Genomic DNA, 19848 nt, shown 5'->3' with positions numbered 1-19848 from the left:
TATTGAGCGCTCACATCGAGGCCAATGGGGGGCTGGCTGCTCGCCAGGCTGGATTTCGCCCTAGGCATTCGACCGAATCGGTCATAGTCTCAGTCTTAGACAACCTCAGAAAGGGTATGGATGAAAACAACTACCAGGCACTGGTCCTCCTTGATCTCTCCGCCGCCTTTGACACGGTGGACCATACTATCCTACTTGCCCGTGTCAAGGCGGCTGGCATCGGGGGATCAGCTCTGGTCTGGCTCTCCTCCTTTCTTAGGGACCGCACTCAGGCGGTCCGACTAGGCGATTTCACCTCCACCCCTCTCCCTGTCACCTGCGGTGTTCCCCAGGGCTCTTCTCTTTCTCCCTTACTCTTTAATCTCTACATCTTTCCTCTTATCTATGCGCTCCAGCAGCTGGAGGTCACCGTCTATAACTATGCGGATGACCTCCAGCTCATCTTTGATCTGTCTCCCTCTTCTCTCTCGGCTTCCAACTTCCAGTCAACTATGACATTCATCAGGGACTGGATGAACCACAACCATCTTAAACTGAACCCGGATAAAACCGAGCTGGTTCTCACTGGTGGTTCATCCAGCCCCTGGAACTCTCTTTTCTGGCCCCCCTCTCTCGGCCCTGCACCATCCCCCTCCACCTCGGTCAAAACACTGGGTGTTAAAATGAATAATCAGCTCACTCTTCACTCTCAAATCAGCTCCGTGGTCTCTTCCTGCTTCCTCACTCTCCGAACTATCCGCTCTGTCTCTCGCTTCTTCTCCCCCCAGGCACTAAAGATGATCATAGCCGCCCTGGTAATTTCGCGTTTGGACTACGCCAACGCCCTCTATCATGGTATTCCAGCGTACAGCCTGCGTAGACTCCAAACTATCCAGAACCAGGCGGCCCGGCTGGTATACGGCCTTCCACGCTATCACCACTCCACCCCCCTACTAAAAGAGCTCCACTGGCTCCCCGTGAAACAACGCTCCCTTTTCAAGATCGGATGCATGGTTTTTCAGGCCCGTCAGGGCACTGCCCCTGCTTTCATCACTTCACTTATTAAATCTTATGTCCCTGCTAGAGATCTCCGGTCTTCCTCCAAGTCCCTCCTTCAGATCCCCCGCTTCTCACGCAAAAAGTGGGGCGGGTCCAACTTCTCAACTCTGGCCCCTACTTTCTGGAACTCACTTCCAGACAATCTTCGTTCTGCAACTCAGTACCTCTCCTTCCGTAGAGACTTGAAAACTTTCCTCTTCTGCCAGGCTTTCCCCGCCTAAACTTACCTCTCCCTTTCCCTGGTCTTTCTCCCTCAGTTGATGAACCCCCAGCGCCAAGAAACCGCAAGGTGTACGTCGCGCTTTACAAGTGTTTTAAATTAAATTAAATTAAATTAGTATATGGACACATTTCTTGAATGCCCCAAAGGAAACGTCCACATTACACCTGCTATTAACGGCAGGAGCAACAAGACATATGGTGACCGCCTGTATAAGACATTGCAGGAAGATAGGGTGTGGAAGGAGGCACCTGCTGGACGAATGTGCGAGGGAGAACTGGACACTCCCTTTGCGGACTCTACCTGGAATGAGACATGTGAACTAGTTAAGAAAGTGTCCTGCAACACCTGTTTTAAATTGATCTATTTTAATTACTTGCACCGCACATACTTAACGCCAATCAAACTTAGCAGGATGTATGTGGGAAGGGGAGCAACTTGTCCCAGCTGTGGTGTGGCTGCTGCAATGTTTCTTCACATGGCATGGGAATGTCAGGCAGTTCAACAATACTGGCAAAATGGGGGAGGAGCTACGACAGCAAGCAAGATGGCCGCGTAGTCTCCCGGCTCCGCTGACCTCCGTCTTTCGCTCGAAGATCCTGTCATCTATCCTGATATTCCGCCCCATATCCGTGTCTATGAACTAATCTGTAGTCCGATGGAGCAATCCCGAGACTTTTCCGACATTGTGGGGTGGAGTAATGTCGAGGTTTGACTTGAGGCCTAACCCAGTCTGGAAGCCGGGGTCTCGAGTGCTGGTCCAGCCGGGTCCTAGTTGAACAACAGCAGACCGGTGAGGGCGGCAGGGTCCGGTCCATGGAACTTTCGACATCTTTTGGATTGCTTTGATGCCGATCTGCTGCCTGGTCTCGAATCGAAGGTGAGGAGACGAGTGACGCCCAAGGCGGTGTGGCGGGGGTCCCTGACCCGGAGGCCTAGCGTTTGCATCGCCGGTGCCTTTGGGTTGGAGACTTGGCGCGCACAAACGCATGTTGACGATCGGTCCCTCACGGTTCATTCCTGCTCCGACTAATCTTCCCCCGGGGAGGGCGACTCTCCGAGGGGACCACTATGCCTGATGTTATGCGAAACCCGGCGGAGCGGGCTAAGTGCGGCCCGTCATTGCGGTTAGTGCTGGCAGCCCACGAGGCACTTCAGGTGACTATGGAGGCCCAGGTCTGGAATCTGATGTCGGCAGTGGATGGAATTAGAAGATCGGGACTGGACCCTGACTCGTTGCCCGGGACCCGGCGGCCAGCTCAACTCTAGACAGACACCCCAGCGGTGCATTCAGACCCGGTGCATGGAGCTGTGCCTGCCCCTACAGAAGTGGAACTGATCGAACATGCTGAGATTTGCGTATCAACTATATGGTCGGAATCTTTGGTTTCGCAACCAGCGGAACATTTAATTGCTGTTCCCACTCTGGAAACTTTTGGTCGGAATTGTGAACTGTGTTGGATTGTGTCACACCCCCTTCCCAGCTGGTCCATCAAGATGGCGGATGGGACAGTGTCTGGCCTCGGAGTCGGGGAGGGGCATCGTTGGAACCGGCCATCTACTTGGGGATTTGCCATCCTTTCTCCATCTAACAGACTATATTTCAGCAACTTCTGTGTATATTTTTACAATTTGACGATGGGGCTCTAATTATCGGAGGGAATCAGCAAGTTTGATCGACGGGGCCGAGGCTGAGACTGTTGTTTTGGGTTTCACACTATGGTTTCATCGGTAACGGGATTGCTTTACTAGGTTAACGGAGACCAGGCGGGGTTTATAGTTTCCTCCGGTGTAATTTTCTATTGTATTCTGCTCGATTGTGTCAGCTTTGTGGGGGATTCTTTGTTAAGGCGGTGGGGAGAGACCGGCAATGCGTACGATAAAGCCCTCCCCCATTTCTACTTTTAGTGTAGGGGTTTAGTTCTTCTTTATTTCTCTTTGTTCTTCCTATATTTCGGGTTTCCGTTATTTGGGGCAACAGCCACGCTGCTAGGGGGGTAGGCCGTAGTCATCTGCAGGGGTGCAGGGTGGGGGTTGGGGAGGGGAATTTTTGTTTTGCCTTTTTTGTTTCTATGGCCTTTTTTCTCTTTCGTATCCTTCCTTTTGCCTTTTCTTTTGCTTCTTCCTTTTTCGGGTCAGCGTAGTGGGTCCACTCTTCTGTCAATTATCGATTTTTCTTATCTGTGCCTATACTTTTCACGGTATTTCAGTATCATTGGGCGGGCGCTTAACTGGTGCGAACTGTGATTGTATGCTTGTTTATCCTGAATTGTATGCCTTAGCGCCACTGTCTTAAATGAGATCGATCTAACTGTGGAAACCCTACTATTTTGCCCGCCCTTTATGCGACTCTGTGATATTGTATGGCACCTGATCCTTCTATTTTTATATTGTAAAATGGAGCCTGTAGAATCCTGTCATTCGCATGGTATGCTTAATAGCCAGTTTTAATTGAATTTGTGGTACATTCGCTTCCCGGGCTGCCGAGTCGTGTCCTAACTGACTTGCTGTGATGAAACTGATTAGCGGTGGGCCCTGGTGGTTGTAGGCCCATATTTGTAACTGGTTGAAGTACCAATAAAGGTTTTCCAAAAAAAAAAAAAAATACTGGCAAAATGTGACAGAAAGGATGAGCGAGGTGACAGGTCTGAAACTGATGGCAAAAGCACAGGTGTATTTATTGGGAATTGTTAATATGGCTAGAGGGGGGCAAGAGGCGTTGGAAGTTTGTGCAGTTGGCACTGATGTTGGCGAAATGATGGGTGGCCATCAGATGGTTAAGCATGAGGACGCCATCAATAGAATTATGGTATAAAGATTTGGTTGAATGGCCCCTGGCGCAGGAAGTGAACATGAAACATGCCCACACAGATGACAATTTGAAGAAGATCTAGTGGACTGGGCGGCCCTCATGGAGAACAGCAATCAGAGTAAGGGAGAGGAAGGGGATGAAAGAACAGGGGGGAAAGCATGCAGAAAAGAGGCACATAGGATGTTTTGGAGTAGGAATGATGACAAGCACAGATGAAAGAAATGTAGGCACGATTAGCATGAGAGCACTGTGGGTTTGACCTTGTACGAAGTGATGGGAAGCTGACAGGAGGGATGAATATTTACAATGAGATACGTAAAAGTGAATGCGTCTAGTTCCCTAATGATAATGGAAGGCAATACTGAGGATTGTGTAACAATGCTGTATTGGTTGCTGGTTTAGAGTTTGTTTATTATGTAAATACAATGTACAATTCATTACTGACGGAATATGGTTTATCTGTGTGTGTACTAAATGCACAAGTGTATTAGGCTTGTTGAAGGATACTTTATGATACAATGAATAATAAAAAGAGTTTAAAAAACAAAGAAGATGGTCTAAGGAGTCAAATGGGTTTCCACTCTAAAATATCTGTTGACCCTTTCAAATTCTTCCTTGATCCAATCTGTTAGACATTTCCCTTCCAAATGATCCTATTTTTTTTTATAATAAATCTTTTTATTGAAACATACATCGGCAAAACAGCACAATGCAGAGGGTCATGCAGGTTATACATTACAGTATGCATGGGTGGATTGATCATCGTAGAGGGGAACATCATGGGGATATAGGGTCATCATACTCAATACTTCGAGGTGGTACACAGATCTCTCCTCTATAAACATTCCGAAGATTCTAGATAAGGGACCATTTCCTAGGTCACCCCCTTGCCAAATATACAGTTTTTTCTCTGAACATACACCAATCAAGGTCTCTCCCCCAGGCTTCTAGTGTGGGCAGTTGTGCTGCCCCCTACAGTTGGGCGGTGTTTCGTTTGGCCAACATGAGCCCCAGTGTAACCCATTGCATCTGAGAAGTGTTCAAGTCTAAGGGTTCCCAAATAGTTAAAATACATCGGCTCGCCTCCGGGCGGAGAAAGACACGTAGCACTTCATTGATTGTGTCGTGGATTTGGAGCCAGTAAGAGCTAATATGTGTGAATTCCCAGATGGTGTGCATGAACGTTCCGGTGAGGTCGCAACCCCTTTTGCATTCGCCTGTATCAGACCACCCCATGTGCACTAACCGGGGCCCTGTTACGTAAATCCTATGAAGGATTTTAAGCTGAACCAGTCGCAAGCGTGCCGGAATAGCCACCTCTTTAAGGGAGGATACTGCAGCTTGCCAATCCTTATTGTCTAGTTCTATCCCATCCTGTGCCCACTTATCTCGCAGTATCCGTAGAGGGTCTGCTTTGTGATTGATTAACTTTTCATATATTAATGAGATTGTTTCATCAGGGAAGTGACCGTCCAAAACTCTGTCTTTCAGGGGAGAAGCCTCCGGGGGATCGGAACTCTTAGGCAACAAAGATTGAAGTGAGTGTGAAACCTTTGCACAACAAAAATACTCTGTGTACGCAAGCGCATATTCGCTCTGAAGCGTACTGAAGGACTTGACCCCCCTCCCCAGATATCCTTGATAGCCGAAATACCAATCAGATCCCACCTATCAAAGCCCTTCGTTTTCCACAAATCTTCCAATTTCTCTGAATCACAAAGAGGGGTAGCCAAAGTCAATTTATGTCTCCAACCAAGTGAGTTGGTGGCGTTATGCCAAATTTGAACGGAATGTTTCGTGGGGCCTGTCAACACAAATCGTTTAGGTCGAGAATACTAAGCTCTACCGTAATTGTCCCCCGGAAAGAGCCACCTGTCCATGGCGTAGCCCGGGTCGTCCGCACTACCATACGTACAATGATTGATGGCTGCCAGTTGGGATGCCCAATAATATTTCTTGATATCCGGGAGGCTAATGCCTCTGTCGTACCAGTTTAGCGTTAGCTTGTTCAGGGCAATGCGGGGTCTGCCATCCCATAATAAGTCCCTCTGCAGGCCCTCGATCTCCTTAAAGTAATGAGCTGGAACTAGATCTAAGGTGTTTTGTAGGGCATAAAGAAATCGTGGTAAGACCATCATTTTGAATAGGGCGGCAATGCCCAGGAGTGAGGTAGGGAGTGTCTTCCAACTAGCAATGTCACTTTTGAGTCTTCTAAGAGGGGGAAGAAGATTTTGGGCATAACAGACCGAGGGGTCAAGTGAGATAAAAATTCCCAGATATTTAAATCCGGCCGTGTTGATTTGTATTTGACAGTTACGGAGTGGAACAGGGGGGTCCCTGCTCAGTATAAATAGTAGAGATTTTCCCCAGTTGATGGAGAGTCCAGAGAATCTGCCGAAGATTGTGAGGATGTCTAGCACCACCGTAAGAGATTTCTTAGCAGAGGCCAAATAAAGTAGTATGTCGTCTGCGTATAAAGATATACGGTCCTCCCATCCGGGAGTCCACCGCAGCCTCCTTATCATCGGATCCCAAAGGATCCAAGCAGCAAGGGTTTCCAATGCCAAGGAGAAAAGGAGGGGGGACAGTGGACAACTCTGACGAGTTCCCCTACTAAGCGAAAAAGCGGCCGAAACTTTGTTATTTACCACCACTTGGGCCAGTGGTTCGGAATATAAAAGACGCACCCAGTGGATATATTTCAACCAAATCCCAACTTCGCTAAGACTGCCCATAAATAGGGCCACTCAATTGTATCGAAGGCCATGGTCGCGTCTAGTGACACGATCACCATTGTTTCTCGAAGAGTGTGGGCTCTATCCACCACCCCGTGAACCCTGCGTAGGTTGAGGGCTGTATTTCTATAGGGCATAAAACCGGATTGATCTGGATGCACTAGGCCACTGACCACTTTCACCAGGCAGTTAGCTAATAGTTTGGCTAATATCTTGGGTTCTGCGTTTAGGAGAGAGATGGGCCTATACGAGGCACAGTCTGTTTTAGCCTTCCCTTCCTTATGAATAGTGACAATGGTAGCTATTCTCTGCTCCCGGGGCAGCAATCTCGCTGCCCGAGATTCTTCGAACATGGCTTTCAGGTGGGGGGCAAGTTTGTCTGGCTTAAGTTTGTAAAGTTCAATGGGGAGTCCGTTTGGGCCCAGAACTTTCACGGAATTTATAGAGCAATCTCGTCAGTCATGAGAGGGCTGTCCATAAAGTCTCAATCTTCCAGGGAGAGACAGGGAAGCTCAATATCTCATAATAAGTCCTGAGAGTCTGCTTCTGTGTGGAAGTTCACTGACGTGTAGACCGTTTGAAAATGGCCAGCAAACCGATCTACTATTTCCTGAGGCTCCGTGATCGAGATGCCACCCTCTACTATAAGCTCCGGGACCAGCCGGCTCGCCCATTCTTTTCTGTCCAGCCACACTATGAGCCTCCCGGCCTTATCTCCGAGATCGTAAAGTCTTCCCTGCTGTTCCCTGCTGAGAGCTTTGGCCCTATCGGAAACTAAAGTTCTGTAGTCATGTTGTTTCAGGTTCAGCAGGTGGAGCTTCTCCGGCGTCACCCTCCCCGTCTTTATCACAACTCCTGCACACACCATAAGCGCGCATATCTCCTGTCCAGGAGCAGCGCCCAGCATGCCTCCCACTCAACCCTACTCACCGGCTCTTGTGGGGACTCTGCTTCCAGGCTGGTCTCCCCAATGGCAGGGGGGGGACTCGCCTCTTCATCTGGTCACTAGCGCAGCAACAGGCGGGGCTCTGTTTTGCTCACGGGAGCCCCGCCTGAAATTTTGCTCTGGCCGCACCATGCGGCATTCGCGAAGGCGGGGTGGGCTCCCGCCGGACTTCCCTCTGCGGGGTGGGCTCACGCTGGACTTTTCTCTGTGGGGTGGGCTCCCGTCTCGCTTCTCCAACACACGGGCCTCCCTCAGCTCACGGGAGCCCCGGACTCTTCTAGCCGTGCGTTCCATGCCCCGCCCATGCCCCACGCAACTGACGTCGTCGCAAGCATTGACACTTTCGCTTTCTTCATGCGCATGCACGCTCAGTTCGGGATGTTCTCAGTAGGTAAGAACATTCCCTGTGCGTCTCGCGCATGTTTTTCAATCTGATGGCTTGCCACAATCATCACACTTTTCTCCATTCCTTTAAACGCAGTATGGGTGCAATCAGAGTCCCACGATTAGACCTCGCTGCATCCCACGGGCTCTCTGTCACTGTCCTCCGGTCTGAGTGAGAAGAAAAAACACTCTCCCGCTCCTAATCCATCCTTCCTTCTACCCCTGGGAATGCTTGTTTTATTTTTAGAAACGTTCTCGGTCCTAATGCAGAAAAAAATGGTGTGAAATTAAGGCGATGTATGGTATCCATGATCATTTTATACGAAGAATAAAAAGCGGGGATTACTAGTCCGGGAAGCCCAGCTCTTTCCACCCTGGATGGGTGGCGCGGAGGGTGCCGTTCTGTCCACCACCCCCTTTCTGTGTCCACATAACCTCGCCTGCCACCGCTGCCTGTTTGACCCCTACGTGTCAACAACAGCGATCACTGGTGTACAAGGCCAAGACCCATCTCATCGTGACAGTTTCATCAGATATTATTTCATCTCAAAGGGCAGTATGTTTTACCGAGCCAAATTCATAGCTCCGTTCAGCTGAATCAACGTCATCAAGAGTGCTACATTGGACCCTAAATTAATATTAACATTTAACACTCAACCTTTGCAAAAACAGTTTGACCTTCATTTAAATTTTAGAACTGAGTGTATACACTTCTAAGGCGTGTCGTAATTTCCTAATTAATGTTGGGATGTGCACATATTAAGCCTTACCTGGCCGTAGCGCTCCTGCCGTTGTTTTGCAGCGTTTACACGGTGCTCCAAACCCTTTACAAGGTCATGAAGTGCCTCGAGTTGCATCCGGTTTTTGGGCACCCTATCAGAGTACGTGAGTGCAAGATGGCTGTCAGTAGTTACTGGGTCGACACGGGAGGCTCTGGGTGAGATGTATGAAGTTCGGTGATGTACTCTGAAGATGGCGCTGCAACGTCACTGGGAACACTCATGACGTCTTCTGGGGAGTTTGAGGACAGACCTAATTATGCATGGGGGTACCTACCTCATAGAAATGATCCCTGGGTCCCCGTGAAAAACGGTATTGGTCTATACAGGGCTTTAAGTGGAACGAAAAAACTGGAGGGTCTCTCAAAGGGGCGTGCCCATGTAATTAAGGGCCTGGCTTAAAACCACCTAAGGTAAAACTGTGTGCCTAGCATATTGTGCCGTCTGACTTGTATTTTGCTATTTCTGTCATTGCATCCAGATATATGATACAAAAAGTAACATCATACCTCAAAAAAGTCAGGACTATTGGCTTTGTCAGTGGTTGTTAGTTGCATAAGATAAATAAGCAGCATCTATGGCTTGTAGATATTATTGAAAAAGCTTCCATTTAAAGCCCTGGTGACACCATGACAATGTTGCTGCTCCCGAGTTTCAAAAAGAGAAGGTAAATCCAGAGAGAAAATTACTCTCTATAAGGGATTTCCCATTCTCTACAACGCTTACCTGGCATGACGTCATGCCGTAACTTCTCCACTAGTGAGGAGTGAGCAGTGTGAGCATGTGCACATGATGTGCCTGCTGTCACTGCAGTCCCCAAAAAAACGGACTACCTGTGCCAGGGCACAAAACAGAGCCCGATAGAGGCCTGTTTCGATGCCCCCTTTAAAAAAGCATTTACAATGCAATAGGTCTCGCATTTTCGCGAGTTTAAGCTATTGGCATTGTAAATAACAACAATGCCTTTTTTATGTTTTTAACCTCTTGAGCGCTCATGACGAGGTCAGCTCGTCATGAGCAATGGCGCTCCGGTGCTCATGACGAGCTCAGCTCGTCATGACCGCGCCCGTTAGATGGAACGCTCACATGCGGGGCTAATTCCCCCGCTGTGCTGAGCGGTCCATTAAGCTCATCTCGTCATGAGCACCGGAGCGCTGTGGCTCATGACGAGCTGACCTCGTCATGAGCATGGGGGCGCTGTACGCACCCCCCACCCACCCCCACAGCACAGCGGGGGAATCCCGCCAGCAGCGAAGGGGTTAAAGAGAAAACAAAAATAAAAGGCATTGATATTTGCAATGTCAATAGCTCAAACTCGAATCAATGAGAGACCTACTGCATTGTAAATGCTTGTTTACATTCTGGTGTTAACTAGAAGCACCTTCATCATTGGAAATATCCAAAAAGGAAATAAAGTAGACCAAAACAGTTGCCTAAATATGCAGGTTTTCAAGCTTCATAAATTTGAGATAAGTACTTTCTTGATCTCCAGAAGGAGTAGATTTAATGTTTTGTTGTGCAAACAGATAAGGGCTTGTTGCTAGAAAGGATTTTCCGGGCTTTGGAGATATTTGAAAAAAGCAATATCTTGGATTTCAGATTATAAGCAGGGATGCATCTTCTAAATTTGTTTTGCAAGAAACGCAGCTCCGATGTACAGAATGCAGAGACATTTAAATATCACATGCTTCTAGATTGGGAGTCAGTGAAGCTTGGTAAGACCGGGCCAAATGCATCCTTTATGCTAATGTGTACAATCGGTCAGGCAGCAATATTCTGAACTATCTGGAATCTGACTAATAATTATTTTGGAAGCCTCAGTCATCTCAAAGAGGTTGCTATATTGCAATAAGTGACTGCGATGTTGTAGTAGACCTAATGCGACCCATATCAGTCACGGTATTAAAATCCACTGGACACATGAATTGTGAACTCCCAGCATTTAGGATAGACCTCTTCGAAGAACACTGCATCATCTATTTTTGGGCCAAATATATTCGCCAATGAGACCACACAATCTGATAGACTTCCACATACAATCACACAGTGGCTCACTGGACAAACACCTTGCCCATTATGAAATTGATACCGCTATGCATGTGAGTTACTCCTCCCTCGGAATGTGAAAAATATCTATGGCAACCTCATTTCCTGGCAAAGGCTACACATCCCTTTCTTGATTTATGGCTATGTTTACCCAATGTCCCCCCAGATAAACAATCACCTTCTTGGCTCGTAATTCTGGTGTTATCATACCTGGAGTCCAAGTGGAATCTAGGTCTACTACCCTGAAGTGTCATATTATCCCAAGTTTCTACACCCCTCCAAATATGAAAGTAGTGCCTAACCCCATCACAAACCTATTTCCTCACCTCTACCCATCCTCCTTGATAACCCCACAACCATCGGTGCTGGTAATTTGCTCCCCTCCTTCAAACCCAAGACTCAAAACTACCCCATGAACTGGAAATGACCTCACTAGAAGTATCACAATACTTTGGTGCCCCAACAACTGTGCTATGTATATAAACACCCAAATGGGTTATCTTCCCTCACAAGATTTGGTTAACAAACCTCTGAGTACCACGCTCTACATCTGATATGAAGCAATTTTATCAAGGAGTGCTAGCAACACGCCACCAGTTTATCAGATTAATGTTCATCAATTTCAATCTCCATGCAGTGCTAAGCGTTGGTCTATCACTTTCATATAAACTTCTGTGGTCCCCTCCAACCAGCAGGAGCTGAACTTCACAAGTAGTTTAGAAGGAAACAGCAATACACATTTAATTTTCTTATTGCGTAGGACCCCCATTCACCTCGATGAAAGAATTCCGAGCAATCTTGACAGAAGAGTCAAAGTCTGGAAAAATCATCACTTTCCTTCCATACTGCAAGGTTCCCTCTCGAGCCAGAATCAAGATCTTGTCTCTTTTTCTATAATTCCAGACTTACGCCAAATGACCTTGAGTGTTCTGTCTCGGGGTGATGTCGCCACCAGTGACTAACCTGTGTTCTATCACAACCTGGTTAAAAAAGGAGAGTGCACCAAACAGTGACCTAAGGAGCGAGTTTTTTCTCCTCACTTTTCACAATGTGTATATTGTTTCACTGGGATCTCCCTGCCAAATCCTAAATCTTGGCCTGTATCATAGCATTTGCAATTATAGTTTGCGGACATAGGTGGCAGTCAGAATTCCTACATCTTTGAAGTATGAAATGCGATGTTCATCTTACTCAAAGCAATTGCCTTGCTTATCTAGCCTTTTCTGGGTGTGCTCCACTTCACCTGTCAGGGAATTCAGCTCTGTATGATGCCATCAATGTTCGCCTTGAGCTCAGAGAACATACTTTTTATGTCAGCCGACTCCTGTCAAGTCATAGACTTACCTTGCTGCTCTCCTTTATCCAATTTTGCATCTCAATCTTCCCAAGAAGGAGAATTTGGAATATTGCATATCCATAGTACCTTACACAGGATGTGCAACACTCCACATTTACATTGATGTACAATATGGCATTCTCTCAATCCTGGCGCACCATAAACAAGTATTCTACCTGTTAGATACCAGGGAGAGCAGCATATGCTGTGGATCCCTTTACTCCTGCTATCCCTTTGTGTTTTGCAGATATTCCACTGAAGTAGGTTCAGTTTGATGCCTGTCTAGTATAAACAAATCTAAAAGGCCTAAACGTCTCTTTTTATTTGTCAAGCTGTTCGGTCTCTGCTACTGATTCACAGAGTTTCAGCATATATAGTCAGACCTGGGAAGGTGGCATCCAACTAGGCTGGTGATCGTAAGGCAAGTGCTGTCACCTCCCATCATTGGCCTTAGTAAGACTCTGTAGTGCCAACCATACTAGATCTCGATGCCGCCACCACTATCCTGCTCTGTCACTTCTTGCACGCCACAGCTCTCTCTGCAACTGCAGATTTTTCATCAAGTCGACTTGTCCCTCCTCCCATCCCACAGAGGAGTACTATATCAGCTACGCAAAATATAGTAAAAGACTGTCAGCGCTTCAGTTGGAGTTTCACATTATAGCGTAGTTGCGACAAAGAGCTCAGCTAAGAGTCTGTACATTGGCTCGTGGCACGCTAGCACCTGTCCACCAACCCCTCAAAAATACCTTTGGGATTTAGGTCCAAGGTGTTTAGGAGAAATGGTATCCAATTCCCTTCCTTTGTAAAATGATATTACTTGCGCCCAACTGTTTAGTACACTTTTTAAATGATAACTGCTCATTTTCTCACTATGCCCGTTTTTAAAATGTAGACAGGGATACCCACTTCTTTTTAAAAATCTGTGAATCTGCATGTATAGAAATAGTCCATATTCACGTTCAGTGAATGTCAACAGTGAGCTTGCACTCACACTTAAATGCATTTGCATGCATATGTTGAATTTACCCTAGCAAATACCTCTATGAATCACACCACAAAGTCTGAAAGCAAGAAAGCATACAGCATGTGCATAGCAAACAGTCCAAACAAAGTAAACACTTTATTTCCCTCCACTTGTTCCTCTACCCTTACAACACTTCCTTCAGTGATCAATCTGCCAATGAGATGAATAGATATATCTAACAACATCCACAAAGCGGTAGAATCAAGTTTCTCCGCACTCTAGTCCCAAACAAAATAGTTTTTAATACACTTTGTGTCTCTGGTCTAATCAAATATGTTAATTTCCCCCTACTGGGCAAGGCCAGCGTATTGCAAACATATTCCTCTCACCCTCTCAAATATCTAAAAACATGCTTTTGCTGATGTAGGGTGAGTGCAGCATTTCACAAAGTGCAGACACGAGTACTCACTACGTAAATTGTTAATCAGATCCGCATGAGTTTTTCCACTTGAAGTCCAAGCCATGGTTTTGGGAAGCAGCAGTCCCAAGGGCCAGGAGAATGTAGCCAGTCCGAGCAGAGGGATCATCTTCCAGCGCCACACAGCTGTTCCTCTTGCTGCAAAAGGAGCACCGAGAAATTGTAGCAGGATAAGGTTACAGCAGTGAGACATTAAGGACAGCCCAAGGATAGATAGTCGATGGCCGATCACGCAACTATATAATAAAGCCAGCGCAAATGCTCCAATGCACTAAAGAATAATCGAGCATTAGATAGATTTGATTGTGCTGCAAATCACTTAACGTAAGTTTAACTTGAGTTTAATTTCTGGGCCAAGGTATAAAAAAAAAGCAATTATGGCCTATATACTTTCTTCCTGTGTTTCCTAATTTGCAAATAGGTTTAATATTGAAATTAGCTGTACAATAATAGTAAAAAAAATAAACCGCTGTACAAAGTGTTTTGTAGCGCTGTCACAATGGCACATTCCCACCACCATTAAATGCAGGTGCCCTTTATCTCTGATCTCAACCAGCACTCATAAGCTATTTAGTAAGTAAATGTTTATTGTACAATTAATAAAAACATAATAATAAAGTTAATCTCGCAAACACCTAGCCTAGCCTTGAGGCACAGAAAATATAAACAAGCATTGGCATAGCCAATAGGTCTTGCCTTTGGGACCTTAAAAGTGTTTAGTTATCCAGCACAATATCCTTGGTGCAACAACGTCAACTGTTGCATGATTAAACACTTATAAGGTCCCAAAGGTGAGACCTATTGGCTATGCCAATGCCTGTTGGTTTTTGCAGAACAGGAAATCAAAAACAATAGTGTAAGCAGTGGAAAAATACAAGTCATCCAATCAAAAATATGTCAAAAAAAGGTGTGTTCTGGGGAAGAGACAAAAACAGGAGGAGGGTGGAAAGTCATTGAAAAAGGAGCGAACAAATAAGATTGGCAAGAAAGCCATGAATGATAAGCAATGGGCTGACCCAAAGGTCCCTGCACATATTAATATGTTCATGAAAGGTTTTCGATAAATACAGCTAAAGAGGTCAGTAGCCAGACCTAAAATTCCATAGCTGCTTAATTTTATTTCAAAGAGGATATTCAACGATTCAGTGAGATGCAGAATTCGGTGAAGTCAGAGGAGGAAAATACAGCCGTCATAAAAAACGGAATTGTACCATTCATCTGTGGAAACAGGAAGCCAGATAGACCCATATTAAAGAAATGACTTCCAAACCTGTAAACGGTAAGGTACAAAAGTAATACGTTCTACAAATCAATTACGAGAGCCATTTACTTCGGATCATTTAATTATAAAGGCAACTGACTATCCGGAAATTCAATGGGAACATTACAGTTAGCAAAACTGTGAAGGGCGTGAGATGGATGGGTGTCCTCAGAGGAACATTTGTCACAGCATGAAATGGAAAGCAACAGGGAGAAAGCAATTACAGGGCTGGTGTAACAGAGGAAGTCTTCAGGGACATGCAGGTAATGCAACAATTTGGGCATGCGACCACAGCACGATTACGTTTGGACTGCACCTAGCAGGTTGGCTGCATTACTAAAACTAAAGCCAATGAATACACAATCTTTAAAGACGTTAATAATTCAATCGCAAAATTGAATGTTACAACAAAAACAGACCAGGCTAGAATTACAGAAGGGCTTAATACCCCCTATGAAAAGGGTAGGTGAGAGTGTATGCTGCTTAATAAACATAAGTGTACAGTGCTGCATTAAGGTCACTTTAGCTACAGGCTGATGTCAGTTGTAAAGTCTATTAGAGCTTGGTGGCACAGATTGTAAAGTGAGTACCTACACTAGAGATCACTACGGATACAGATGCGAAACAGAGATCAAGCTTAACAGGAAAAGGCCAACACTGTGGAGGAAAAAAAATAGTGAAAGAGTGCTTTGTTGCACTGGCTCAAGGCGGTGCTGACATTCTGATACACACATGCCACAGAATCAACACACGCTTCTGAGATAAAAAAAAATATGGGAAGATAAAATCTGCATACGAAACAAGTGACAAGCAGCATGAGTAATGGTGTCAACGAGGGAGGGCCTTGCTTCGGCAAGGCCCGGGTGTATCAGCTGGAATGAATGTTGCTGCCTCAAGACCAGATGATCTTAAGATAAAATTTCTTCCACATTTACACATTTGAGTCATGGTATGAGAGGCGACCATAGAGTCAACATAAATGAGCAGTTCACCAATCTGGGCTGCTTCTTACATGTCAACTCAATTATGAGGGCAACCATTGTGCCCAAGACCTTAACAAATCTGCGATAATAGTTAGGATTTTAGGTGGGTCCCAGACCATGACAGTTTCAATCTTGGCCTGAAGGGGCTGCACCTTGCCTCCACCTACCACATGTCCCAAATATAACACTAAACCCTGCCCAATCTGGCACCCGCTCGCCTTGTCAGGCCGGCCTGTTACAGGGCTTGAAGCACCACACGGAGGTAATGCATGTGTTCTTCCCGGCTGGAATTGTAAACGGCCTTGTCATTTAAGTAGGTGGCACAGGACCCTGTCACCTGCCGTCGGAAGGTAGCAAGGGCATTCTTCAATCTAAAGGGCATCTCCCGGAATTGGTAATGTGCCTCTGGGTTTGAAAATGCTGACCTCTCTTTTGACCCCTCAGTCATTGCAATCTACCAGTACAAAACAAAAGTACTGAGAAATTTGGCTGCGCACCAGCCTGTCAATGAGCTTGTCAGCTCTGGGGTGTGCATCAGTCCTGGTGACTGAGTGGAGTCTTCTGTAGTCCACACAGAACCAGAGTTCTGGTTTGGCACCCGGTGGGGCAGCCTTTGGCACCAACACCATGGGGCTGGACCAGGGCCTGGTAGAGGGCTCAATCACCCCTAACGCCCGCATATTGGAGACTTCTTCCTTGATGCAGGTTCTCACCCTGTCTGACAATCTGTAAATGTTGTTCTTACAGGGGGACTGTTTCCTGTGTCGACATTGTGGATACACAGTGTGTGAGTCCAGGGTTGAGGAAAAACAGTGAGGCGAACTATCCAAGCAACTGGTAACAGTCACCTTGCTGTTGTGGGGTCAGTGATGCAGAGAGGTTGACACCCTCCACTCACCGAAGGTGTTCCTATGCAGATAGGAGGTCATGGAGAGGTTGACTCTCCTCCATGCCCTCATGGTCACAAGGAGCATGCTCACTTCGGACCTATCAAAGTAAGGCTTTAGCCCAGTGGTTCCCAAACTTTTTTGACCTGTGGCTCCCCTGATCTAATCGGCTGTTGGCCGTGGCTTCCCCACCATTTTTTTTACCGGTGGGTGGGTGGGCAGGTGGTGTGTACCTCCTGTTATCTTCCTTAAAGTATTTGGGACGCAATGAAGGTATTATATTGGTTGGAATGCTTGAATTATTAATCTCATTCACTGGCTGTATCCCAATTCATCGTTTTTTTCCCCAACAGAGTACCTGGTCCCAAACCCTTATTTATGCCAGCTGCTGCTTTCAGTACCTTTTGGTACAGAGACCCGCTCTGAGAAAATGGAACATTGAGTTTGGTCTGTCGTAATCAGTATCCCCAGCCTTATTTTACACTAAAAAGGTCTGTCCTTCCATCTGTGTGCCCATCTATATCCAAACATATTCAACCATTTGCACACCTACCCACCATATATCCTTCCGTCCACCATTTCACTCATCCATCCCTCCATCCACCCTTTCACTCATCCATCCATTATTCATCTACCTACCCTTTCACCCCATCCATCTGTACAATCATCCATGCATCCACTCTTCCACCCAGCCATCCATTCACTTACTCATCCATCCACCCATTCACTTACTCATCCATTCACCCAGTCATTTATCCTTCCACCCATTCACCCTTTCAGTCATTCATCCTCTCTTTCTCTCTCCATCCCCCTTTCACTTATCCATCCATCTACCCACCCATTTACTCATCCATTCATGAATCCATCCATTGATCCTATTACTCATCCATTCTTTCACTCATCCAACCATCCGTTCACTCATCCAGCCATCTGTTCTCTCATCCATCCACCCTTTCACTTCACTTATCTATCCATCCTTTTGTCCATCTACCCCCTTTCACTAACTCATCAATCCTTACATCCACCCTTTCACTCATCCATCCATTCACTATTTCACTTATCAATTCATCCATCCACCCATTCACTTGCCCATCATCTACCCTTTCATTCATCCACCCATCCATCCTTTCACACACCCATCCACCAATTCACTCGCCCATCAGCTGCCCTTTGACTCATCCATCCATCCTTTCACACACCCATCCACACTTTTACCCATCCATCTACCCTTCCACCCATACATCTACCCTTCCACCCATACATCCATCTATGTACCTTTTCTCTCATCCATACTTCCATTCATTCACTCATCCGTCCATCCTTTCTTTCATTATCTATCCATTCCCCCTTTCATTCATGCATTCATCCTTTCAGTAATCTATCCAGCCATTCAGACATTCCTTCACTTATTTACTCACCCACCTTTTCACATTATGAGCTGAGCCTTTGTTTGCAGAGTGGCAGGCAGAAGAGTTCCATCAAGAATGAACTAAAGCAAGGGGTGGGCTGGTGGAGAGTTCACTATGCCCCTGCACATAGGCAGACTGAAAACGTAGAAGTCATGCATGATGCACAGTGCCAGGATGTGAGGTTACTGTAACATGGTGTTGTTTCCAGGGCTTTAAGCGGTGTAAAAAAAACTGGGGGGTCTCTTCAAAGGGGGTGTTTGACGTAATTAAGAGCGCAGCTTAAAACACCTAGGCTAAAAATATGAACTTAGCATAGTGTTCTGCCTCACTGGTATTATGTTGTCTCTGTCATTGCATCCAGATATATAATACAGCAAGTATCATTACGCCCAACAAGCCAGGACTATTGGCTTTGTCAATGGTTGCTACTTCCTTTAAAAAAAAAAAAAGGAGCAACCATGGCTTTGTAGAATACAATATTGAAAATACTTCAGTTCTAAAATTACAGGACAGTGAGAGAACGATAACCTGTTCTTTTAAACTTATTTTACAGGCTTCTTTGAATGAAGTGTTTTCTAATGTTGACGTTTACTTTTTATCGTACAGAATGCCCTTCTGTACTCTGAGGCAGGAGGAGGCCGCCACATGGTGTCACACCCCCAGACTGCCCCATTGTCATTCAGTAAGTGGCAATCAGCGGCATACTGAATGACAATGGGCAGGAGGGGCTGCTCTCGTGCTCCAGGAGAAGCGCGAGGCGCCCCATCAAGGGTCTGAGGCCTCTCACAGGGGAGCAGCGCTGCTCCCTGTGATGGTCAAATTTACAGATAAAAGGCTCGTGGAATTTACGGCCGGTTGGTCACCCTAGTGTGCGCGGCGCCCCTGGCACCTCATTACGGCGCACCGGGGCGCCGCGGCGCACAGTTTGGGAACCACAGCTTTAGCCTGTTGACATGGAGAACCCTTAGGAGATTTCGAAGGGTCTGGAGGTCCGCCAAGTAGGTGCCCCCCTTACGCTCCTTGACTTTGTATGGGCCAGTTCAGCAGTCCTGGAGAGCTCTGAGCTCTACAAGCTCCATGGCCCATACTTTCTGGCCAGGTTGAAACTCTACCAGAGTGGCCTTCTGGTCATACCAGCATTTCAATACTTCCTGGCTGGCCACAAGGTTGCTCTTCGCCTTCTTTCAGAAAAAGTGCATCTGGTTTCGGAGGGCCAGCATGCAGCGATCCACATCCTGGGCGCTTTTTCCCACCCCTTCCTAACAATGCTCAGAGGTCCCCTAACAGGGTGGCCATAGAGGAGTTCAAAGGGGCTGAACCCTACTCCTTTCTGTGGCACCTCCCTGTGATCAAAGAGAAGGCACGGAAAGTGGACAGCCCACTTACGCCTCAGGTAGGCCTGCAATCATGCCCTTTAAGGTGTGTTGAACCTTTCAACTAGACTGTTGGTTTGGAGCTGATAGGATATGGTGAAGTTATAAGTCACACCACACTCATCCCATATGGACTTAGTGCCTCGGTCAGACACTTTCTCTTTGGGGAACCCACAAGGGTAAAGATCCCCATC

At 46.5% G+C, this 19848-nt stretch overlaps 1 protein-coding gene across 4 annotated transcripts in view; it reads right to left on the bottom strand.

The window, feature by feature from the left end:
* Nucleotides 1–19848, bottom strand: part of LOC147689911 (protein-L-isoaspartate(D-aspartate) O-methyltransferase-like) — a 160387-nt gene that overhangs the window by 90862 nt on the left and 49677 nt on the right. For all 4 annotated transcript variants that reach the window (XM_086937415.1, XM_086937412.1, XM_086937413.1 and 1 more), the window contains one exon: nt 13733–13879. In XM_086937415.1, the coding sequence (XP_086793541.1) occupies nt 13733–13850 (118 nt within the window). In that variant the 5' untranslated portion in view covers nt 13851–13879. The remainder of the gene's footprint in view (nt 1–13732; nt 13880–19848) is intronic.

The sequence above is a fragment of the Lissotriton vulgaris genome, chromosome 9, assembly GCF_964263255.1.
Source record: "Lissotriton vulgaris chromosome 9, aLisVul1.2, whole genome shotgun sequence".
NCBI classification, from domain to species: Eukaryota; Metazoa; Chordata; class Amphibia; order Caudata; family Salamandridae; genus Lissotriton; species Lissotriton vulgaris.
The sequence above is the reverse complement of the archived record's forward strand: the minus strand, read 5'-3'. Positions and strand labels throughout refer to the sequence as shown.